Source organism: Pestalotiopsis fici, assembly GCF_000516985.1.
Source record: "Pestalotiopsis fici W106-1 unplaced genomic scaffold PFICI_Scf_11, whole genome shotgun sequence".
Lineage (NCBI taxonomy): Eukaryota > Fungi > Ascomycota > Sordariomycetes > Amphisphaeriales > Sporocadaceae > Pestalotiopsis > Pestalotiopsis fici.
Genome location: NW_006917101.1, coordinates 455029 through 479764, shown reverse-complemented (window position 1 = coordinate 479764; position 24736 = coordinate 455029). Strand labels below are relative to the sequence as shown.

The 24736-nt window shown below is 50.3% G+C and overlaps 6 protein-coding genes across 6 annotated transcripts; 1 reads left to right on the top strand and 5 right to left on the bottom strand.

Annotated features, from left to right (window-relative positions):
• Window positions 1–140: 140 nt before the first annotated feature.
• On the bottom strand, window positions 141–3082 carry PFICI_13141 (uncharacterized protein; the record flags this gene model as incomplete). The annotated part of the gene is made up of 2 exons (XM_007841722.1): window positions 141–2711; window positions 2777–3082. The coding sequence occupies 2 exons, from the start codon at window positions 3080–3082 to the stop codon at window positions 141–143; spliced, it is 2877 nt and encodes a 958-aa protein (XP_007839913.1).
• A 3149-nt stretch (window positions 3083–6231) lies between these two features.
• PFICI_13140 (NADH-ubiquinone oxidoreductase subunit A) lies at window positions 6232–7096 on the top strand (the record flags this gene model as incomplete). Its single annotated transcript, XM_007841721.1, has 3 exons — window positions 6232–6271; window positions 6389–6563; window positions 6646–7096. 3 exons carry the CDS (start codon window positions 6232–6234, stop codon window positions 7094–7096), a joined length of 666 nt encoding a protein of 221 aa, XP_007839912.1.
• A 1170-nt stretch (window positions 7097–8266) lies between these two features.
• Window positions 8267–8975, bottom strand: PFICI_13139 (uncharacterized protein; the record flags this gene model as incomplete). Its single annotated transcript, XM_007841720.1, has 3 exons — window positions 8267–8531; window positions 8609–8787; window positions 8886–8975. The coding sequence occupies 3 exons, from the start codon at window positions 8973–8975 to the stop codon at window positions 8267–8269; spliced, it is 534 nt and encodes a 177-aa protein (XP_007839911.1).
• Window positions 8976–11679: 2704 nt separating this feature from the next.
• On the bottom strand, window positions 11680–12794 carry PFICI_13138 (uncharacterized protein; the record flags this gene model as incomplete). The annotated part of the gene is made up of 3 exons (XM_007841719.1): window positions 11680–11998; window positions 12229–12520; window positions 12770–12794. 3 exons carry the CDS (start codon window positions 12792–12794, stop codon window positions 11680–11682), a joined length of 636 nt encoding a protein of 211 aa, XP_007839910.1.
• A 981-nt stretch (window positions 12795–13775) lies between these two features.
• On the bottom strand, window positions 13776–16889 carry PFICI_13137 (uncharacterized protein; the record flags this gene model as incomplete). Its single annotated transcript, XM_007841718.1, has 4 exons — window positions 13776–14785; window positions 14839–15253; window positions 16387–16522; window positions 16867–16889. The coding sequence occupies 4 exons, from the start codon at window positions 16887–16889 to the stop codon at window positions 13776–13778; spliced, it is 1584 nt and encodes a 527-aa protein (XP_007839909.1).
• A 2464-nt stretch (window positions 16890–19353) lies between these two features.
• PFICI_13136 (uncharacterized protein) lies at window positions 19354–22875 on the bottom strand (the record flags this gene model as incomplete). Its single annotated transcript, XM_007841717.1, has 6 exons — window positions 19354–20652; window positions 20716–20844; window positions 20906–22034; window positions 22090–22194; window positions 22259–22284; window positions 22342–22875. 6 exons carry the CDS (start codon window positions 22873–22875, stop codon window positions 19354–19356), a joined length of 3222 nt encoding a protein of 1073 aa, XP_007839908.1.
• Window positions 22876–24736: the final 1861 nt, after the last annotated feature.

The window sequence follows — 24736 nt, the reverse complement described above, 5'->3', positions numbered from 1 at the left end:
AATGAGAAACTACTTCACTAGTTCTGTCTTTTCTTTCCATATTATGCGTCACTTTTTTTTTTCAAGTTTGTGGTGCATATGTGTGTGTGAGAGAAAAGCATTTTATTGAAATGGAGGAGAACGTGGCGGGCTTGAGTATCTCAGCCACCACTGCCTCTCTTATTTTCACGATGTTCTACAGAGGTCGGTTCCGATACCCTCCGATTCTTAAATGGATTGATGAACGCTACCGACAGTTTCCTCACCATGCTTGGCTGAGTATTACCTTCCGTAGTATGTCTCCGCCGTGCAATAATCTCGTCAAGGCCCATTTGCTCTTGCTGTCCAGATTGGAGGCGCTGCTGTTCTTCCCTATCCACGCGCGCGTCAACCAGTGTCCTGGCATCCCTTTTGAAATCCAAAAAGATGGCAAAAGGTGCTGTAAATACCAAGAGTCCAACAACAACAGTGAATGCAATCTGATAGCTTGCACCATGCTGCTTGATGGCGTACATGACAAATGGCCAAAACGCAGGTCCAGACGCTCCCATGGTGATATACGCCGCCGCCCTTTTGGTACGTTTTCCTTGGCCGCGCAGACCGAGAGTATAGATCAATGGCCACATTGGCCCTTCCGAGAAGAAGAATAAAATTGCTGGAATGGCCACAAGGTTGGGATTTGACGGGCGTATTGCTGCTATCAAGATTGCAAAGAGTATGCTCAGGCCTGTGCTAATATTAAGCACAGTACGCGGTTGCGGGACTTTGGGGTGTCTGGGTGATAAATATGCCAAATAGGCAACAAGAAATCGAGATGCCGCGAATGCGGTATGAGCCACCAAAAGGTAATCCGAAATCGAGAGGGCGAGTGCAGCAGTATCTTCGGATGATGTATTTTCAGATGATTCTTGTCTTGCTGCAGTGCGGGATGCCCCAGAGTTGGAGGCTGCTTGGACTTGCGCATCGGGTGTGAGAAGGCCTCGGAAGAATATGCTCATACTCTCCTGGCCAGCAACATACGTCCACTGCGCCAGCACAGCGAGAGCGAGTGTCCAGGTGCGAAGCTGGAACCCTCCTATGCTTCGTTTCTTCGGGTCCATTGGAAGGTATTTCGTAGATCTCTCCATCTCAGCGTCGGTAACTTCTGGTAGAGGTATGTAGTAAAAGAATAGGGCCAATGCTGCGCACAACAACGTTATCGCCAAGTATGTCCACTGCACGTCCAATAAAAGTGTAGAGTCACTTTCTTGGCCTTGTATACCGATGAAGAAGACTTTCTGTGCCAAGAGTTGACTGACGACGGTGGCGACAGCTTGTATGGCCTGGGCCAAGCAAAGACGCATTTCCGCATAATTCAATGGCCCGCAAAGAGCAATGAAGGGGTTTGCGGCGGTCTCCAAGACGGCAAGACCAAAACCAACCACAAAACTCGAAATCATGAAACCGGTAAAAGAGGTCAAAATAGCGCTAGGCCAAAACATAATGGTGCCGATGCCGTATATGGACAACCCTATGATAAAAGTTGCTTTGAAGCCGCCGACCGAGGGTGTTCCGTCGTGTTTCTTTGTACGGCGATGCTCATCGTGCCGCAGAATCCATTCGCCCACGACCAAGGGGCCGAAGAAATAGCCTCCTCCAAAATACACGCTAGTGAGTCCGATGGCTTGCGCCTCACTCATGTTGGCCACCGTCGCGATGGCATTGTTCAATGTGTTCAAAAGTCCGTAAGAGAACCCCCACAAGACGAAAAGAATGGTGACCACTGTGCAGTATTTCCAAGATTCGGCTACAGTAGTACGAATGATACTCTTTGGCTTTTTCATGTTGACAAATCCAAAAAGCACCGTGTTCTCGCTACTGCCAGTTGTGGCGGCAGTGGCAGCCGTCATTATCGTCGACGATCGACCCAGCCTCGTCGGTGAGCTAGGCTGGGTAGTATTTAACATATCCGGTGTCGTGAGAAATTCCAGAGCAGTGGATTCATGCTCAGCGGCCTGATCTGTACGTGCAATACCATCAGACAGTAGTGCTGGCTCAGGTGCCATGGCTGGAGGTCGCACGACTCCTTCGTCGCTATAGTGCCTTGAGGAGTCCGAAGGTTGTTTCACCGTCGTGTCGGAGGTGCGCCTCGTGCCGTCGGGGTCAATGAGCATGGCTGGCAGAATGCGCACGATGAGTGGTTTGAGAGTCGGTATACAAGCGCAGGTGATGCCGACATTGACTTCTACCGAGGACCACATCAACGACAGAGAAGCATTCCACGCAAATTCCGCCTGATCCCCAAAGGTCGCCTCGGGATTGCTTGAGGTGACCGGTGACACACTTGTAATGGCCTGTTGAAGGTAATATATCCGGACGACGTCAACCACCGTAACAAAAATGCCGAGAGTAAAGGTGACAATCAAGATGATCTTCTGTCGAAACGGCAATCTCATGCCAGTAAGCACTGGGAGTGGCAGAGCCAGAATAGCAAGATCTGTCACTATATTGACAGGTGCCGAGCACAAGAACTCGGTGAGTAGCGGGATGCATTGCGCCTCACCCGGGTATCTATCAAATGCAGCGCGTATGGGCCGACACTGAAAGATATTCAGAAATGTCAATACTACTCCAGCAACGTTGACGACAATGAGCACTGCCCAGGATGCTAGGCGAAGAACTTGCTGCGTATTCCTGGAGAGCCGCAAGTAAAAGATCAAGATGGAGGTTTTTGTGGCCATGAGGGCAGGGTTCTAGTTGAACAGTCAGTCAGTCAATCTCCAATACCATTTCGGGGGCCCATGGGCAAAGCGCATACGTATAAGACAGAAAAGGCATATTCGCAGCGCCGAAGAGTATTCCAATCGCCAGCGGCGATATCGCTGTCGTGTTTTCCCAGGCCATTTTTAGTACCGAGATCGATGGTGAAGCCAACGGCGAAGGCAAAGGCCCAAGCAAGTATGATGAACCAGTCATCCCAGCTGAATTGCCGCACTATGGTCAGGCGGGTATATAACCTTGCCGCGACGAAGACGGAAGCCAGCACGAGAGTAGCAGTTGTGACAGCGAACACACTAGGTCCTCTATCCGGGATGTTGGCCGAACCAGACTGAGTGGCCGACATGTTGTGAGTATGTTCAGCAGTGTCGCGACAACCTTGTGTCGACGAGCAGATTACCGAGGATGCCTCAACTCCATTGTGAGCAGGCCCGAATCGGTTGAAGTTTGCTATTGTAACGGGTTGACCTTAAAGTCGTCGTCGAGTAGATGATTGAGTCTAGGCTGGATAGAAAAGATGAGACATGTCGTGTCACCGGGCCAGTCTACCTACAGGTATTCAAAAGATGCAGGCAACTAACAAGTGCCTGGAAGGGAACCGCTTTCCAAGTGAGACAAAAAGGCAAGAAGCGAGTAAGTGCAGCGCAACGGCTTTTGCGATGGCCACGATGTGGGGGTTGAGTAAGAGTGACCCATATAGCGCAACGCGGGTCTAGATCGGGGTGGTTAGGCAATGACAGGGCCTCGCCAATGGTTTGATTCCTCTCAACCTCTACTCATTCGCCTGACCTTGTAAATGACAAATCTGCACTACTACCTAGGAGGGAAAACACTGCCGGGTCGGATAGTGGGCAGGCTCAGGGCTGCGGTGAGGCAAGTTTGGCGACTCACTCACCAGGCCAGGCGAGGGAGGAGAAGGGAATTGTACGTTGTGTGTGTATGTAGTGTTTTGCCCAGCTTGGTGTTGACTGGCAACTAAGCGATATTGAGCTGCAGGGTGTTATGTCATTTACTGGGCATACATAATCTCAATCGTCCAGATCGCCCATCTCAGCCTCAATCATAACGTTACCCCGCCCACCTGCTTCCCAAGACTGGAATCCTGGGCGACTTGAGAATCGGGAGGCAGCTTGGGCAATGGCCCGGAGATGACGGTAATCAGACCGGGGGGGTGGTTGTCGATGGATGGGAAAGGAAGAGCCGGGAATGGTTTCGGCCAGCTAGCCAGCTAGCCAGTCAACAGGGAGGACATCGAAGCATAGTAGGCATGTAAGATTTTTTATTTTTTCTCCCTCCAAAGGCGGAATTTTTCATGTCTTTGGTGGTATTGATTTTCTTCCCTCCCGACCAAGTGCATTGCAGGTTGCATCCGAATCAATTGCCGCAACCGGCAAGAATGGCGCTTACCACATCGCTTCGCTTGGCCTGAAATCCAAAATCGCGGAAGAAAGAAAAAAGAGCAAAAAAAACCAAAACCAAGTTGTCTGCTGATGGGGGGAGCCAGGGCCCAAGACAAGCGTGTGAGCATGACATAACTAGATCTGGATCGAGCCCCCCAATGGGTGGGTGACGTTTAGGGGATCAATCCTTGTAAGTCCCTGGTCGTTACCCCAGGTTTTTTGCGCCGCTGGAGCTTTCTCATGTCGCTCCTCATTAAGGCACTTGGGTGGTGCTAGAGGGAGGCCAACAGGCGTCTAGTAGTGGCAGTCGTACTGGGCGAATGGAAGAAAGAACCGTCGGTGCTTGTCCGAGCCTCGCCGCTGTGTGAGTCGGTGCTGTCGGGTAACCTCCCACCACCCATTTGACTCCCCCAATTCAAGGTTTAATAAGAGTGCGTGACCGGGGCCATTGGCCTTTCCTAACTGTCGGGTCAAAGCTGCCAAACCATCGAAGCAACCAGTTATTTTGTCTAGCTATCTACCTGGATAGTGTCTGCTTTTGAGTTTCACTGTCCAACCAATAACATTGCCTATGCAGTAACCCGAGATTCTTGCGAGAAAGGAAGGCAATAGTATTTAGCCAAGCGACAAGACGCCGTGGTTGTGCCGCCAAGGATTGAGAGAAACCTCGCAACCTCGGGAACTTACTGGTCAAATGCCCGGCGGTTTCTTGGTTATTAGCGACGTCAGGAATGTAACCAACCCACCAGGCGTTCCCCGAGAGCCGTGAGTCTGGACGAGTCATGACTGTTGTAGACATAAAAAGCCCTTGACCTGACCAGATTCCTCATCATGAACCATTTCTTCTTGCGCTTGCACTTGGAAAAGTCTTGGTGGCACTGAGTACTCTGCAGCAAGAAGTCGGAGCTACCGCATAGAGGTATACTTGCACCTGATTGGGAAATACAAGTAATCATTGTACCTCGACAAAGAGCTTATACTGTTCTTGGGGATGGCGTAAGACAAGCAATCACGTTTTGAGCCAGTGCATAGACGAGGCATCATGAAGATCACCCCTCGCATCCTTCTTCTGGCAAGATTGATAGAATTTCACCAATCCAGAGCTGCCACGCTCAAAAGACTCTGGATCGCATAAATCGCAAGTTCTCTGCATATCACAAATTCGAAGTGCAGCAGCGGTGAGTAATAAAAGTCAACCGGTCATAAGCAACGCGCAACCGCTCAAGGTCGATTCATTGCTGAACAGTAAGCAATTGCAAAAATTGTGGTCAACAGTGAGCCTACGCAGCCACCAGTGACAGTCATATTGACGAATATAAACAATAATATACTCATAATCGAAATTATATGTAGTGCTTCTAGGGAGCAACGACATTCGATCCATGGATGTTGGCTGTGTAAGTGTTATGCGGAAATATCTCTACATGTACAAAGTGGTGCTGAAGAAAGAAAAGAAGAAGAAAGAATAGAAAAAACGATGAAACGAATTGTAAGGACGTCTCAATTGAATCGCAATCCAAATGTTCAATGAATGCTATTCTGATTTGTTTGGCTTGTATACTTTGTTGGCACATATTCGTTCCAAGATGAGCAATAAGCCAGTCGCAATGCCAATTCTGAATGCTAAGGATCCGTTGTCGTAGTGATTTTGGCTTGGTGCAGCTGCAACAAATCATGAACTTTTGAATTGATGACCAAGTTTTGTTATTGCGGGAAATGCGCTGCGGAGACATCATCAACAAATGATGCAAATGGTATTGCGAAATAGGACCGAAAGCATCACCACAATTTTTGGACGCAGGCTTTGGTGATTATTTTCGCCTCTTGTCTGGCTGGACAATGGCTCTGATCAAGTGCGGGTCCGGAAAATCCGTCGGGCCCTGGGCAGCCAATCGGAGGCGCGCATTTGCTGATTAGCCAGAGGGCGGCGAAAAGAAGCTCATCATCAACGTCAATCGAATTGATTGCAAACCGACCGCCGCGGGCAGTAATTGAGAGCTGGTTCAATTGCACTCCTGACGGAACTCTCCACTCTGCATACCCTTGAGGATTCCCACCAATCTTCAATAACCCAGCTCTGTATCCCACATACACGATGCTGGCATCAAGACGAGTCGCCTCGCTGGCTTTGAGAGGTACGTCGCGCCCGGACCTGCCTTAGGAGGTCAACAAGCTTCCACCTCCGAGGAACCTCACCGGCCCTCCCCTAGATGGTTGTCGCCACCGTAACTGACTCCGTGTGTTCGATATAGCCAAGCCGGCGAGCTCAATTGTCCCTCTCCGATCGGTCGCTGCCATCTCGACGACCAGCAAGAAGGATGCCACATCGGTAGCTCCCCACGGTTCGACGAGCGTCCTGCCCCGTGAGCGCAAGGAAATCCCGCTTCCCAGCCAGGAGGGCACCAAGGGCGTCATTCAATATGCACTGTAAATTCTCCCGGTCCTACGAAATTGATATGGACGATTTCGGGTTGTAAGGGGACATGAAATGCTGATACGCACACCACAGTACCACCCTTGACCAAGTCGCCAACTGGGCACGTCAGTCGTCGTTATGGCCCATGACCTTTGGTCTCGCATGCTGCGCCGTCGAAATGATGCACCTTTCGACCCCACGATACGATCAGGACAGACTCGGAATCATTTTCCGTGCCTCGCCGCGTCAGTCCGATGTCATGATCGTCGCCGGCACCCTCACCAACAAGATGGCGCCCGCTCTGCGCCAGGTCTACGATCAGATGCCCGAGCCCCGCTGGGTCATCTCCATGGGCAGCTGCGCCAACGGCGGAGGCTACTACCACTACAGCTACAGCGTCGTCCGTGGCTGCGACAGAATTGTGCCCGTCGACATTTACGTCCCCGGTTGCCCGCCTACGAGTGAGGCCCTCATGTACGGTATCTTCCAGCTGCAGCGCAAGATGAGGAACACCAAGATCACGCGCATGTGGTACAGAAAGTAAATCAACATTGTGATACTCTGGTGGTTTGGGAGAGAAGGAAAGTTCACCGATCAAACATCTCTTTTGTATTGGGGAGGCATTGTACATAAGTCACGGCTGCATAAACGCCAGTGGGGTTGTAGACTGTTTGAGGAGTTCGCAGATGCTTTATACCTGGAATCAAAAATATTCAGTCAACAAGAGGCTCGTCCATGTCTTGAACAACACCAAATGGGGTGGCGTGGTTGCCCTATACCGACCAACGGAGATCACAGGGGACACACGAGTCAATGTCACGGCTAGTCTGCCATGAGAGTCGCTTGTTACAACTATCGCTGACCTAGAACAAATTCATCCATTTTTACTTCAATGCCACTCTGAAAGATGTGACAAATTGTATGTTGTTACAGTGCCACGTACCACGACCCGAGTCTACGATAACAAGATCAGGTTTGGTGGTACGGCTTTGCCTCGAGTGGTCGATTCCCCAACTTTGATGCCGAAGCTCACAATATACCTATTCATAACCGACACGCCGGGTACACGGCATAACCCTTACAGCTCGTATACGCAGGGGAGAAACTCGAAACGAACATTACATAAAATCAGTTCCTCCCTGCATTGGAGAGCAGATGTATATGTGACAGGGGCAAGACGTGTTGTTTAAGAATGAAGAGCAGAACGTATTGCTCAAATGGTTGACGTGCATTTACTGTCCACGCCTTGACTAGGCAAGCTTCCCAGGCACGCACGGCTAGTTCAATGCCTAGGGTTGAAGCTTGATATGTCGATGAATTCAAATTGAAGCTAGCAACAGTAAGATCATGAGAACTTACCTACGATTGGGCTGGATTAGACCAAGCCTCGAAAGAGGGGAAATAACGGCATGAGAGTTGGCCTTGTTCATATTGACCACACATGGAGTTACAGTGAGATTGAGTCGAATCACGGAAAGATAGAGAGTATGATTGATTAATATCAAAGACCAAGAAATTACTACCAGTTTTGACATCCTAAAAAAAAAAATCGAGACAATGTGTCCAAATCAGGCTTGTTTGCAATGCTTACTTACTCTCCACGCCATGATTACATATTTCCCTGTCCTTTTTCTAAATTTCTTTCTTTTCACCTTTCGTAACATTTTGGCATGCTTCTTTTTACGCGGCCACACACTGAAACCCAATACCCAACCTAGAGCAGCGCAGCGACGGCACCCGCCACGGCAACGAGCAGACCAGAAGACGAGCCGACCTTGTCGAGGCCGGCGGCGTTGGTCTGGGTCGAGCCCGAGGCAGACGCGCTCTTGGTGCTCGTCTCCTCGGAGGAGCTCGAGTCTGAAGTCCCGGTGGCCTTGGACGAGTCGGTCGTGGTGGCCGTGGCCGCCGTCGCCGAGGAGCCCTTGGCGCTGGTTGTGGCGGTGGCGGCGCTCAGCGACGAGTAAATGGAGGCATTGTTGCTAGAGAGAATTGCACGTGTTAGTTGAAAGAAGTTCGAATCCCGATTGTGTCCATGTAGATATGGAAACAAACTCACCAGTTGAGCTGCTTCAGTTGGCTGTATTGGCCCTCCCGTGAGTCGTTGGGGCAGTTGTTGAAACATGTCATGATGGATGTGTACTTGTCGCAAAGGCAGCTATAGTCGGTGGTCATGCAGAGATTGAGGTAACCAGTCGTGGTGACCAAGCACTGCTCGAGAATGGGCTGAGCATCACACTAGAATGGATTGAAAGTCAGAACTTGGGATCATGCGAGTCTCAACAGAGACCAAACGTATTTCGATTAATGTCGAATATACACCAAGGTATTCTTACAGTTGGGCCAGTCGATGAGACGGCCGAAGTGGTAGCTTGTGCTGAAACGGCAGCGGCCAGAGCTACGGCGGAGAAGATGATGGACTTCATTTTTCTTTTTACAAGATTATAAGATGGAATATGATATAAAGTAATTAAGAAACGTTAAGAGAGGTAATTGATACAATCGAGATGAATATAGTATGTATGAATGAAGGCGAGAACGAGGGAGATATCCAGAGAGAGAATGAGAGACTCTTGGGAGGCAGCGGAAGGGGAAGGGAACGAGAGCGTCTTCCAAGATACCTTTCTCTCGGGGCCACAAACGTTTAAAGCTCGAGGGCGGCGACCACGACTAGGCAAGGTAGTCTGTCGCCCCGGGTCGCTCTGAATGTAACAAACAATATTTCTATTTAGATGAGAGCAACGCTCGCCCAACCTAATTTCTAAGCTTGAAATGTTAATATTGCACAGCTTGGACCCTGTCTAGTACAGATATGGAGAAGGGACTTGCGGAGCGCGGCTTGGGGATGGATGGATGGATGCAAGCCCCCTCCCTCCCCTCGGCGACGAACGAAAAAGAAACGATGCCGCTTGAGATGATTGCATATGTGTGAGCTGCTTGACAAAGGAGATGCAGTAGTCCGCCGAGTATGACAGGCAGTGTGTTTCTTGGATTCATTCTAGATCATTTCTGATTATCGTGCTTATTACTGCTGTGCCTGGAATCCATACTCTCATACGTCCACAAACGGACGAAATGAATGGATGGGATGGAACTGATGCCGTGCCTACCAGGACGATACGAGAAAAAGAGACACAAACACACGATGAGTCGTGAGAGCGGCGCAGGGATTAATTTAGGTACAATCCTTTTTTAAAGGGGACGGCCTGGGCTGATTGGCCAATTGAGAGGTAGTCTTTTGGTTAAACCCGAGCCAAGCCTTGAAGATCCACCGCTTGTTCTCGCGCTACCGTCGTGCAATAAAGCAGGGGTCTGTCTACAGACTGCAGAGTGTGTACTACTTCCTTAGAATGATACATAGATGAGAATGAGATTGAGACAGACCCTTTTAGCGTACATGGTTAAAGTTGGGGAGACCCTTTCTCAGCTTTCAGAGAGATCCGAACCCCGACCATCCTTCCTAGTACTTTATCTTAGAATCAATCATATTTTAACCTCTTTCTCCCATCTTTCCATTCTGCAAGAATCATTCATCAAGTTTACTCTTTCCAGAACAATATTCACCCGGAATAATCACTTGACATCAAGTCGAAAAACCCGTTGCCAGTCCCCAGAATCCGAGCTCTGAATGACAGGTGCAAGCAATCCGCCGAGGCAAGCAATAGAAAACTATAATGGCCTACTGGCTCCTCTTTCGGACCAAATTTTGGATGATCTGCGCAACGTATATCCACCTTTGATCAATATCATAAAATAAAAAAGGCATGCTTTAGAGTTGACCTGTGACACGTACATTTCATGTGTGCACAAGGAAAGAATGGGCACTCTATCGCAGAAACAAGCGAGATGAAATGCATTACACGGTCCGTGATTCTTGGCATTTGATGTACTCCATATAAACCTTACTCGGGGCCTTCCACCGACAGCTCCGGTACTTATCCCTGTCCGAGTGTCGTTCCTGGGGGACTTCCTGAATTGTCAACAACGTGAAAGATATTCTTCATGCACGATTTACTGTTTGGCACAATGTCCAATGATCATCCTAGACGTCCATGGCTGACGCGTTTGAGGCTCCGATTGTCTCGGCAATATGCGCCTACTCGCAATGGAACTTTCTTGATTGTCTGAGACAATCCCCAGAGACTGGAGGGAGGTCTCCGGTCGCAATACATTGTCGCTTTTGTGTATATATGAGCGTATAATGAATATTGAAAAAGAAGTTCACAAGTCCAACAAAGGCCCGCCGTCTCGCACTTTCGGTTAAGCGGCAACGCAACTGTTTTCCGGCATGCAGTCCTCGGTCTCTATCCTGCTACCACCGGACTTGCAAAGATCGTCAACATTCCATGCAAGTGGGCAGGACTGGCTTTTCTTTCTATGATTTCATCCAAATTCGTCCGTTCCCACGGCAAATGATCAACGCTAAGAGTCAAGACAGGTCCAGCCGTCCTAGATTGCTCTTACCCCTAGTCTGTGAGCTATCGATCCTGAGCGGACGCTAAAATCCATCTTTCACACTCCAAAGCTTCTCAGGCGCCTGCAATTTATCCAGAGCTCATCATATACGTATATGCCAGTGGCCGATTCCAATTATGAAGCCTCCATTCCAACGTGCATAGCAATACTCACCTAATTCACGCAAGGCTCTGATAGCAAAATCATATCATATAGCCCACTGCTCCTTTGGCGGCTCTATCAAGAGCTAATGTTTATGATTTACTCGACACTTGACTCGAAGCAGTGTTCTTCGTAGCAGAAACTTGTGACTAAAGACTATAAGATCATAGCAACAGAAGATGCGCTGGGGCATACGCCATGCACCTCTGCATCTAGAACTTACATCATCCAATCCAGTCTTGGATCCAGATGCGCTACATGTCGCCGAGGTGGCTGGGCAACGAATTTTCTTGCCTATCTAGAGAGAGGCTCATGATCGTGGGCCAAACATCATTTTCTCAGTTACACAAAGATGTCATGCATGTCTCAGTACTCATGGCAAATGCAGCATCTTACATACAAGAGGTGCTACAGAAGCCAAATAGACTCACATAGATGAAACCAAGACCGTTGACCAAACAACCATTAGCCAAGCCCATGAACAAACCACATCGCCAACAAGACCACATCCTTCTACTGTTCCTCCTCGATACCTTCGTCAGGAATGCCTTGCTCCTCGTCAGCGGGCTGCGCCTTATTGGAGCGGCGCAATTCCTCGCGGAGGTCCGAGTTTTCTTTTTCCAGCGCCGCCACGCGCTCCTCCATCTCGTCCCAGCGCTCCGATGCCTCGACGCCAAACTCGTCGGCAATCTTGACGAACCGCCAGAGCCGCAGAATCACGACGAGCGAGGCCACCTCCTCGGCCACGCCGCCGTGCTCGGCCACGTCGACCACGAAGCTGATTACAATGACAAAGGCATCGAAGCAGGTGATTTTGTTGGATAGGTACCGTCTTTTCAAATCAAGTTGTTAGAAAAAGAAAAAGAAAAATGAAAATCCATCTTGTTTGGCCTTGTTACGTTTTTTTTTTTTTTTTTTTTTTTTACTTTCGTGTATACCGTTCCTTGGAGAAAACCAGAACATGGGCCAATATCAATGCATATTATACACACCCAGAGTACAGGATGACCCAGGCAAACTACAAAGGACCAACATTAAAAGAAAAGAAAGAAAAGAACTCACCGAGGACCATGAGCCCACAGCTCAAGCAACAACTCCACCAAAAACAGACTGCTCAAGGTCAAGGCCAGCACCTTGAGGGACTCGCGCGTGGGATGGACCCAGGGCTCGTTTTCGCGGTCGAGCTCGCACGTGATGAGCGCGATGCAAATGTCAGCCAAGATGCCCGCCACGTCGAGCACGACGAGCGTCAGCACGAACCAGTGCTTGAACTTTGACGAGAGCGCCCGCTGCGCCGCCTGCCGGCACCGCCGGTACCGCGTCAGGCCCAGGTGCCCGCTGTTCGGGAACTGGACTATAGATTTTTGCAACAGTATCTTGTCAGTCAAGCCGAGGTTGACAAAGGGTTGTAAGGGCCCCGTGACGAAAATGTGTGCATTTCCCCCCCGGGGCCAGATGAGCAGGTGGGCAGACTCAAGAATTGGTGCCGGCTTGAATGGTCGGTGCAGCTCATTTCTTGCATGGGGCGCGCCAATTCACGACAAGAAATTCGGTGAAAGCAAGAATCAACAGAACTTTGAAGCAGAAATCAAAAACAACTCACCAAGCAATGGCGTTGTATCACTCATGATGATCGCACTGAGCTACCTCTTTCCAAATCAAGCTTAAATCTGAGGACTGGATATGTTTGTGTTTGGGGGTTCCCGCTGGTGAGGTAGAGCTCCGGCCGTTGATGATATGGTGGTAGGTATGCAGTCGCGGTTGATGAATCGAACCTCAGAAAATCAGCCTGTCTTGGGCTGCCTCTTCGGCGTAAATTCGGCAGTGTGTCTCCGTAAAGGGGATATGCAAACGGCGAGTACCCGCTATACAAGGTCGCGATGCCGTGCAACTCTTTGAAAAAGGAATCTCCAATATCAGTCTGATGAATCTAACTGAGCTGCCAAAGCTCTCTTTGACATTGGAGCTTTTGGGTTTGGGACATTGGGCATTATTACCACCGAGTCATTGTTCTTTGGCGTGACCCACCAAGAAGCTACCAAGTATCATACATTCGACCGCGGGAAATGGCGTGAAAATGGGGTGGAAATACTTGGGACGTGGTAGTAAAAAACCGTGCTCAACTATATTAAGTCATCTACTACCTTATCTACAGCAGCCAGAAGAAGGAAAAATATGCATGCCTTGTCCGCTATCGTGATTTGTCCTTTAAATGTCCAAAAAAAATTATCGTAATGTCTCACTGCGAGATGCTAACTCGCGATTATATGAATGCTTCGCCAGAATGAGTCTGTACTCGGCTGACATTGCCACAAAAGCAGTGCAAACATTGTTGGGCATTAGGCAAGGGAATGATTGAAGCCTTCCTTTTTCCACAACTCAATAAATGCGATGATCCGACCCAATGGTCATTCGATGTAAAAAGCACAGGAATGTTGGATAGATGGGTATTATTACGCAACCAAATGCCGTGCCTTCCAACTAAACGGTCCTCCGCGCTCTCAATTGAGCTTCCGAGATGGGGAATCATGAGCAATAAACGACCAAAGACTCAAAAATGATTAAGTGTGTTACCGACAAGTTTCAAAATAAGATCAGTTTCAACCGACTTATTTCTTGGCGGCCTTCTCCTTGAGCTTGCCAAAGAAGGCGCTGATGCGGTTCTTCTTCTTCTTCTCGGCGGTGGCAGGGCTCTCCTCAGGCTTGCTGGAATTGGTGGTAGACTTGGCCGGCGTCTCAGGAGTGGCGGTCGTTGGGGCACTGGATCCGTTGGCAACGGCAGTGGCAGGCTCGGTAGCCGCAGGCTCAGTCTCGGTCTTGGGCTCAGATATGACCTCACTCGTCGTGGCGCCAGCGGCTGCGCCAGTCTTGACGACGGCCGGGGTCTCAACTGCTGCGGCTCCAGTAGATGGCTCAGAAGCAGGTTCGGCCTTGGCCTCAGTCTTCTTTGACTCCTCGTCAATAGCAGCAACCGGTGCAACCTCCTTCAACAGCTCCTTCTCAACAGCAGCCTTGTCCTCAACAGCAGAGGTGCTCGCTGCAGCCTCGGGGCTCTTTCCAGCCTCAGCTATCGACTCCTTCACTTCAGCGGGCACGGCCGGTGCCGTCTCTTCAATGGTAGTCTCTTTAGAAGTGGTGCCAATAGCGCTCTGCACAGACTCGGGGAGCTGCGCCTTGACAGAGTCAGGCAAGTTGGTGGCAGCCTGCGTAGCGCTTGCCTGTGCAGTGGAAGCGGCGGCAGTGCCCTTCTCAAGAGCAATGTCCTTGGCGGCAACGGCACCAGCCACAGCAGCGGCACCCAAAGCAGCACCAGCAGCGGCAACAGAAGCAGCAGCTTCGCTCGCGGTGACGGTGCTCTCAGTCTTCTCCGTACCGACTCCAGCAGTACCTTCGGACGTAGACGGGGCCTCCTTGACTCTGTCGAGCAGTTCCTTCTCAGTGGCGGCCTTCTCCTGGACTTCTTCAGGCACAGCACTAGCTTCGGGGTCAACGTGAGCCTTTTCCTGGCTCTCCTTGACGATTTCAGGGACCTTGTCAGTCTTGGTCTCAATAGGTGCACCGGCAGCCAATTGAGCAGTGGTTGAGGTGGGGGCAGCAGAAGAGAAGGTAGCAACGCCGCCTACAAATGGGTTAGGTTCTAGACACATGCACGACTTTGAGAGCAGAGCTTACCAGGGAGAGTGTCTGCCTTTTCGTACGACTCAGGGTCCAACTTCACGTTGCTGGTCGTGCTCTCAGCAGCGACATGCTCGGGAATCTTCTCGCCAGGTGCGAGCTGGATGGGGTTCACAGCGCCAGGGGCAGCAGGCAGCGGGTTGACGCTGAACTCCTTGTTCAAATCGGCAGCAGGAGTCTCGGGGAAGACTCCGGGAAGACCGTCGGTCTTGATGTCCTTGTCCTTCTCCAGAGGGACATCAGCTGCCAAGGCAGCGGTCGTTGAATCGGGAGCGGCAGAGTTCATGATGGCCGTTGTAGCGGGGGCGTCTTGCACGATTCGCTCGGGTGTGAGGACGTTGTTTTCGTTTCCACTTTCGTCAGTTTCTTTGTGAGCTGTGTGATCCGTCACCCAGTTGCCGTCAACAACAAACTAGAGAGCAAGAACAGGTTAGCGCTTCCTGGAGGGCGGAAGGAGCGGCACGACAGGCAGATTTGGAGAGGCAGCAGCAAGGAACGGGAAGTCTGACAGTGTCCGAGTATGATGATTTCTTTCTGCGAGGAAAGATGGAATTGGGAATTGATGGTGAAGGTGGTTTGAGAGCAAGCGCGATCAATCAATGGGAAGAAATGTTTTCTTCTAGAAAAGGGAGGAACCCAATAGTGCAATGGTTTTGTTTCTTTCAAGTAAGTCGCAAACCATTGAATCTAGTAGGAGGAGTTCGCGTGAAATTGGACCCAGAGCTCCGTTGGGGGGGAAATCATAAGCAATGACGATGTTGGTCCCATTTGCGTGCTCCACTGCAACCTAGGAAACCTTGATTGAGACTGGCATGCCCCGGGCCAAGATCCCTGTCGCTGTCACCGTCACTTGGCTTCTCATACGAAATTCGGATTCGAGAGCAATCAGTCTTGCGACCCCATTGACCAATCAGCGATGGTCCCTCTTGTCCCTCTCCTCTCCCTCTTTGTGAGAAGAAAAAAGACGAACAAAGAGAGCGTGGGCGGCTGCAATCCTCGATGGGCGGTGCGTCATGCGTAACTTTAGCTGAGCACATCCATGGCTTTTTTTGACAGAATCATAGTACAGCTGAGGTATCCCCGGAAGTGGCCGCTAGGCATGCGCTCTTGTAGCTTCGCGATGGGATTCTCGGCAAGCACTGTCCGTCTGTCTAGTCGTCGACCAGTCGTCTGTCTTGCGTCTGAGGACAGTGCACGGCTTGCTGGTGGGTTCGATCGATCGGTGCAGAGGGGCACGTACCCCACGAAGGGTCATCTGGTAGATTGCAAGGCAAGTTTACCCCTCCAAAGACATGACTGCCAATAATCGAGTTCCAGAGTCCAACGGCGCATGCTTTTAGACCTTTTGCGTGAGGAGAATGGTTGAATCCTCATCATGAGAGTTCAAACTGAATCCAGCGCGCTCGCGCAGAAACAAGGGTTCGGGTCGACTACTCCGAGCTTGCAGGGGCAAAGCGGTAAGATGGTGCTATTGGGTGAAGAATAGACGGACTGTTGACGATGCGTTGCGATGGGCGGAGCGTGATGCAAAAGATGAGCACAAACCTTGTAGTAGATCTTCTTGGAAGCATCGCTGAGCTGCACTTGTTTTTCAAAGTGCTCGCCAACCTTTTCTAGCTTCTCCGTCTTCTTCCAGCCGTCAAAGGTGCCAGTCACGTAGACCTCGGAGGCCGGATGCTCCCTATACAGTCCAGGACAGAGGGTCAGCAAGCTGCTTATTCACATGTGTCCTATCTCCCTCTTTTTTCTTCTAATTTTTCTGATACACACTCCACTGCTTGCCCGGTACGTTGGCGACTCGAGAGAGAGACAATACAGCTGTCGCATCTGTACTCGGGCAGTCCGACTGGAGGATGTGGATATTCGAGTGGACGTGGAGCGTTGCGCTGCTGGTCGAAGGGTTCGCGCAGCTCCCCGTGCGCCAGCATTTGGCGGCATTGCGGCCTGCCTAGTAGCAATTGCGCGCATGCGCCCACGCAACGGGCATCGTAGCGGTCGTTGTGGGGGTGTGTCGGGACCACTTACCACTTGAACAGAAAGCTTCCCATGATGTTGGTGAGCTGGCGACGTATCTAATGTGTCTGAGATGTGTAAATGTTTTGCTGAAGAGGTAATTTGGTAGGCGGGATAATTATTATTATAATAATAATATTAGAGGGCTGGGGAAATTTCAGAGTTGAGGTCTGTGGGCGAAGCTTTTTGCCTGCTCAACAGCTTACGGAGCTACTAGACAAGGTCCAGGTACAGATGAGCTTGGGGGAGGAAGCGTTATCTGACAGCGTCGCTCGGTTTTTTTTGGCGGGCTTAGCGGAGGAATTGCGCCTACGTCGTACAGCTAGGCTGCTACCTTTTGCGAAAACTGACGTAATATGAGTGAGACCTCTTTGGATAACAATGATTCAGTGCTCTTTAAAAAATTGTCACGGATGTAATACGAGAAAGAAAGCTATGCCTTGACAATGGTGAGTCGATCCTCAGAGTGTAGATTGTCTTATTCTGCACGGGTTATGTCTGAAGCTAGGAGAGGAAGGGGAAAAATTAGGAGCAAGCAGATGGAAGCTCGACATCACATTTTCTCGAGCGCTGTCGTAATCTATTCGGTACGAATCTGGCAAACCGGCGGCTGCAGAAATCAGCGAGGTTGGGTCACCCATGGATGGTATCGCTCGCAGCTGGAAAGATGCAATCTCACCCGAAAGGAAGTAGGTTATTAAGCCAGATTACGCCAGAAGCCAAATCACGCACGCACAGAGGGTAGACGACCCAGGTACCTCGAGTAAATCAGGTAGGTAGGGCCAAAAAAGGGATCATGTAGGTAGATAGATGTGGTAACTTGGCACATCAAAATCACACTACTTGCGCGGCCATGCTCGCAATGGGCATTGTATCTGGATATATGCTCGTGGAATTCGTGATGACTCTGTATCGTTTTCTGCTGACCTGCGTTCCACTAAAACCGTTGAGATCTTCCATGATCATGTCCAGCCAGTGAACCAACCGGTGCTTCCGCCAACTCCGATGATCAGGATCTCCCACTTGTCCCCCATCTCAGTCCAGTCAGTGCCAGGCATGCACCCTCCCCTGGTTCATGGCAATGTTGCAGCGCTATTTCTAAACCCTGAGCATTGTACGTACTGCGTACGCCTATACATGTACAAGAGCAATTTTAGGGTACAAACGGCGATCCGGATCTAACCTCATCGAAAGACGCACATCCGGGCCAAACAGTTCAGATACTACGGACTGCACGTTGTCCGTTGTATGGGTAATCACGCCTTTGCTCTACACAAAATGGTTCATTTATAGTATTCTTAATCATCTTTGATATTTGTCACACGCAGTCACATACGAGACTGTCGCAATAAAGGAATTGGTTTAGATCGAGTAGAATCGATCGTCCCAGGCACAAGTTGCTGAAACTCTGACTGGTCCAATCGCGCTGGCCCCCCAGCCAGGTACCTTTTACCGTCCTAGCCCACCTAATAAAGGTACGCAGTCACAAGTCGTACCCACCACAGGAGCATAATCGTCATGGTGTAGGTAGTAATGTACAAACCCTATTATGGACAAAGTATTCGTACAAGAGCTATAAATGACTTTTGACAGCGGGCACTAGGCAGGTAGTTATAGAGAAAGCATGCCGCGATTTCCCCAGTTTCTGTGGGATAGCGCTATTCCACAGTACCTACCTATATAATGTAGTAGGTAGTCCTTTTCTTCAACCACTGTCGAATCAGTCCGAAACAGGCCGCGAGCACAAAGTATTACGCAAAGAATGTGATCAAGCATCAAACATGAACAAGTTTCGATTGAGAAGCTCTACCAAACAAGAGGCTTCCAAGGTTTCAAAAACAAACACACTGTCGATCCAAATGCCGGAGACAGTCTGCCCTATCCAGGGCATAAAAGAAATAAGAAAAAAACTAAGAGATATCTCGTTTGCCCCCATAATTTTCACTATCATGACATAAGGAACGTCCAGGATTTTCCCCCAATCTCTTCCCCGAAACATGAAATAAGAAGCATTAGGTCGTGTCATGATGCGTATCGTAAGAATCCCCCCTATTCCATCGTTGTGACGCCATCGCCCTGTCGCGCTTTTTGTCTCGCTATGTATCCATGCTTGTACATCGAGAAGAAGAAATATAAGTGTTGAAATGGAAAAAAAGAAGAAAAAAGGAAATGAAAGAAGAGGGCAAGGGAATATTACAGATCTAGTAGTACAGGTGTATCCTCCAAATGCGTCTATATCTATGTGATCAACGCTGATGCAAGTGGTGATGGTAATGCGTATGGGTGGGAAAGTGGAAGAAGAAAGGGGAGCACCCGCAAAGTAAGGACCAAATCGCCCCACCAAGCACAGACAATATGGAGTCTTTGGAAATAAAAACATAAACCATGAAAGGGGGTGGACGGAGAGAAGATGGAAGGAGAAAAAGAAAAAAAAGGAAAAGAGAGATCGGCAAGGGCGATGGGAAAGGGCAGGGAAAAGAAAAACGGAGACAGCGTCCTCTAGAACCACTTCCAGTTGACACCCGCCTCGAGTTTCTTGAGGATCCCGACAGCGTCAATGAGGAGCCGACTCCTGCTGCCGGCAGCCTCGCCCTCCAAGCGCTTGCGGACCATGGCCACGACGGAAATGGTGACGGCACGACCGCCCACACGGACGTGGCTAAAGACGTCTTGGAGGTTGGCCTGGCTGGCGACGAGGTGCAGCCACCCGAGCGCCTCGAGCTCGCTCTCCCGTTCCTTGATATTAGCGCTCGCCGTGGCGCGAGCGTTGCCTGCTCCCGACGACGATCGCGGGCCAGAGGAGCCGCTGCCGCCGGTGAGGGTCGAGGCGCCGCCCGAGGAGGATGACGATGATGCCGTGGCCGGGCTGGTGCCTCGGTGGCCCAGGGCCCAGCAGATCAGGGCGCAAACATAGATGGCCCAGTAGTCTGAGACATCAGACATGTTCCACCTCCTTATAGAAGAAGAAGCACCGCCGGTTGTGTTGTTGTCATTATTATTAATAGTTAAAAATGCAATGAGTGCCTTGGCGGCAAATCTGGCAGCGGTGGCAGCGTGAAGACTGCCGCACCATTGCTTCAGTGTCTTTTGGTACTGCACAAATGCTTTGCCCTCCAGGACCTTTTGGCTGAATAGCCACGAGTCCCCAGATACTGCGAGAAGATCGTGCAGTGGCGTGTAGTGCAACGCTGCATAGGTGTAAGCGACCCCAGAATCGGGGAAAAGAGTCAGGATCCGCTCCACATCCCCGAGGTCCGGGTTAGAATACAAGTCTATGGTAGAAGCAGATCGCCTAGGGATGCGCAGGACCTCGGAAGCTAGGAAGACGGCCTGGTCCATGGGAGCGGCACTGGCGATAACCTCTCGGGAAATGATATCCTCGGACAGAACAGCAGGCTCCAAGGAGGCGGGCCGAGCATTGGTTAGGGCCTCCCACTCTTCCGGCGAAGCATTCCACAGCTCTTCGCTGGCTGCCGTTAGGGGGATCGGTGGGTAAGGAGTAGTGAAATTTTGCATCAGCGGTAGTTCATAATACATGGAGGTGTGCACATCGACGGCGAAGCACGCTGCAAGGAGGCGACGGCGAGCCTCTGCTTCGACCCATTCGGCCCATCGTGGTTTCTGAAGGGCGTTGGTACTGGGAAGTCCTCCGATAGAAGGGGTAGAGTTTGTAGATCCAAAAGAATGATCGAGATCCGGCGGTTGGGTAATGGTATCAACCTGTAGCGGAGACGTTGAGTATGGGTGCCATTGGGAAGATGACGGAGAAGAAAAAACAAGACTGAAAAGAGAAGAATCCTGAAAATGAGAGTAGGTAAAGAAATCAAAAGAGGACACAGTAGGAGATGAAGGAGGACTCACTCTCGAGTATAGCGACCGGAAGGGCTCCGACGGTTTGATCGCAATCTTCTTACCCCGGAATCGGGCAAAGATCTCACACAAGAGGATCGTCTGCATGGTTGAAACGTTCCACTGAAGGATCTGGAGCTGCTGATTAACATGAGTTTCCACAAGAGTCACACTCAAGAAAGAAAAATTTTTGTCAACTCACCCGTTTCGCTTCTTGCCAGGCCCACTCATGCAGCTGGTTGCCCTTGAGGCGATCCTCCTTGCCCTCGAGAAATTGCGAGCCAACGGCGGCCATGGCAGCGCGCAAAATCTCATCGGGTGCGAGCTCAAACTTGCGTCGATGAATAAGGGGATAAGAAGCGTCGAAGCGCTTCCAGTATACTTCGAGAAAATGCGGAATAGCATCTCGGGCAGGCTTGGGCAGCGTGAACGCTGTCAGGAAGGTGGCTCCAGAGAGGCTTCCCATGAGAGCCGCCTGGCCCTTGAAGCGAGCCCCTAATAGGGGATCATGTGATGCTGGCGCGAGTGTGACTAAAGATTCAGCTGATTGAACAGAGGAAGGCATGTTCGGTGGGGTCGGACTACGAACAGAAGGAAAATGGGATTGAGGGTGGCTGAGGAAGTGATTGTCCTCAGTGTAAAGAGACATTGATGGGTCGATCATTCCAGTGTAGAAAGGATCTTGAAAGAAATTGGGATTGGAGGTAATCACATCCATGTGAGGACTGTGGATGCCTTGGGAAGGAGGCGTGTAAACAAAGGAACTCTGCCACTCTGAGGCCGTGGGCGGCGAAGAAAAGGCGGGAATATTGTAATTCCTCCTGTGGCTATTATCAGATGGGGTGGAGGAATAGCTGTTGCTATCGGAAGATGCCCACGGAGATAATTCAGGTTGAATCATAGCAGGGGCGGCGTCCGGTCCCAGTCCGGATGTGACAATGAGAAGTCCGTTTCCCGGTGCTGTCCGAGGAACTTCATGATAATTTGACATATGCGTGTCATAGGTGAGCCCCGGCGATTCGTCCAGGCCGGGTGGCTGGTTGATGGTCGGAATCTCAGCATGATGGGTATAGTGACTGCTCGGTCCACTCGAGTCACGGCGTTGTTGAGGCGACATTGGCTGGCTCCCTGAAAGGGCAGGACTGTTGTACTGGTTGTCACTATACCCAGAGTATGAAGAGCCTGGATAGGGCTGGCTAGGGTTTGGGCTCATGACCGGACTTGGCTGCATTGGTCCTGGGCCACCCTGATCATATCCAGTCGACGTGGTAGAGGCCCTTCGGCTGTTATCACCAGTGCTCCTAGACGAAGCTTTGTCCCCTTCGAGTTCACTATCAAGTCTATTAACGCTTGGGGGGCCGTTTACGTCAGCATAGCTTTACTTACTGTCTTGTTGCATGACGAGCGAGCAGATCCGCCCGGTGGAACGCCCTCTCACAGCCGGGATAGGTGCAGGGATATTGGGGCGTTTGATGACTGAGCTGGTGACGCCTGGATGAAGATCGATCAGTCCTCTGTCCTAGAATCATAATTTCGGTTTCCTCGTTCTTCTTACCTGAGATGTTCTGCGCGTGTAAAAGTCTATCAAAATGTCAGTTTCTGTTTGATGTAATCATATTGTACATCAGAATGGCTTACCTTGGGTGGTCTGCATATCTCACATGTATGAACTGGCACGCCCTTCTTTGCCCTGCTCACACGACCAGTGATGGGAGTCAACTTGACTTGCACCTCTCCGGGGTTTCCCATGGGCCGGTTGGGTTGCTCTCCTCCTCCACCTGTCCCCGATGGCGAGGCGTGACTGCCGTAACGATGCATCTCTTCACTGTTGAAGTTGCTGTTGTTGTTCCCAGGAGCGGGGGCTGGCCGAGTAGAGGGCCCCAGCGGCGATGCTAACGTAGATGTTATTGCTGTTGATGAGTCGGCGGCTATAGTGTTGAATGATGATGATGATGAGGATGACTTGTTATGCCTTCCCGAAGCGCCTCGTTTTTGTTTGGTAGGGGATGTGTCTAGTCTTCCTTGGTGTTCTCTAGGATGTTCATGATCTGAGGCTAGGAGGTCTCGATCTAGTCTGGTGCCGGATGTTGACGAAGATGGTCCATCCTTTTTAATGACCTGGGGCTCCTCCTTATCTACATCCATATCCATGATAAATTCGAGGCTTGTCATGGTGGCAGAGGCTCAAAATGGAACAGTAGGTATGGGATGGGATGGGATGGGATGGGACCGGATGGTAAAGTTAGTAATCGCGGCTCAGCCCTGCCGCCGAACGCTACCCCCAGAATAAAGTGATGATGTATGTATGTAGGTATGTATGTATGGTAAGGTAGGTAGGTCACTTTGTAAATAACTACCCACAGATGTGAGATGATGCGTGAGGCTGGGGTCACAGGGGCGTGTCTCTGGGAAAGAAGGCTACACTGTAGATAGATCGAACCTGCAGCCTTCTACTCTGGAGATGGGGATCGAGACTCTTGCTCGGCAGTGGTGTTTTCCTTGGTGGATGATAGTAAGGATAGTACCGTGCCGTACCCGTAGTCCTAGATGATGATGGGAAGGGGGTGGGAAGTACCGGGCGGTTAGACGTGGTGGGCGGAGCAACAAGTATTGCTATATTCAGACCGATTTAGGGTTTCCGAGGGTGCGGTTAGCTGGGAAGTAGAGTGTGATTGAGATAGTACAGAGAATTAAAAAAAAAAGTGAAGTCAGAGGAAAATCCCAGAAACTCCCAACGGTAACCATGTAACTAGTAGCAAAGGGTTTCTCCTTGATGCGAGACGACAAACGATGACCGACGAAGCAGTGCAAAGTGCAGCATGGTATTCCAAAAGTGTATCCCCCTGTCAGCTGTAATGCAAGGGTCCCGACTGCAGGCTCCTTCAGCAATGGTGGCTCATCTCACAGGATGCTATTTACGGGGTATCGAGTACAATAAGACTCAAGGGTTCCCGATTGGGAAATCTGTACTGTCGACCCTTAATTCAGAAACACGCGCCGCAATGGTGCAGTGGTGGCACAGCTGATCGCGGTGGGCAGACATGAGAATATTTGTGGGTGGAAATGACACGGTGATGAATTCTGCAAGTGTCTTTTTTTTTTTCCTGCTACCTTTTTTTTTTTCCCGCAATCGCTTTGCAGAGATGCAGATGGGAGGTTTTTGACAGGGAACCGACTATGCAGTGGCTTGCGAAGAAAACAAAAAAAGAAAGGAAAACCTTAGGTACCATGTACAGAGTACCGTATCTATTGTAGGTATACTACAGAGTACTACCTCCACCCACACAAATAATTAGGCTGGCAGGCATACTTGACTGCAAATGATACCGGTAGCCTGGGTCGTACGCTAAGATACCATATTTAGAATAGGCATACTTCTGACCACAAGCCAAGAGGCGGCTTTCCTTCGGTGGGACGGTACCGAAGATCTCTTTCTTTTTTCTCCCTCCTTGGCGGCAGCTTCGCCGACGACCCGATGCACCTGGAACTATGCAATCAGAAATCTGTGTACAAAAGATTTGGTAAGATGAACGACATGGATGACTATGTTTGAGAATAATAAAATAACGACATCCTGATACCAGACATTACAACATTATGCCCAAACGCAGACTCGATTACTACCTAGATAGCTGACGAGAGTGAGAGAGAGAGAGAGAGAGAGGGTTGCAGTGAGGAGGATACATTAAGCTCAAGACCTAGCTTGCTACCACAGCGCGAAATACACTACCCAGAGGCGCAGCATGAACAAGCCCCTGCCCGCAGAACCACATACAGACGGGCGTGCTTATTATTCTCAAGGCCTTGCGCCGGGCGCCCAGTCTCCAAAAGCGATTTCAATATGGTAACACAACTTGACAGGCTGATGTTGATTGTTTCCCTTTTGGCAGGAGTTGCAACAGAATAGGATCTCTTCACGCAGACGGAACGTGATCACATCATGTTTCTTGACGTGATGGCTTGCTTGTATTTTCGGCCTCATCGCTGCCGGTCGTACATGCAGTCACTAACCCATGCAACCTTTGAAAAAACG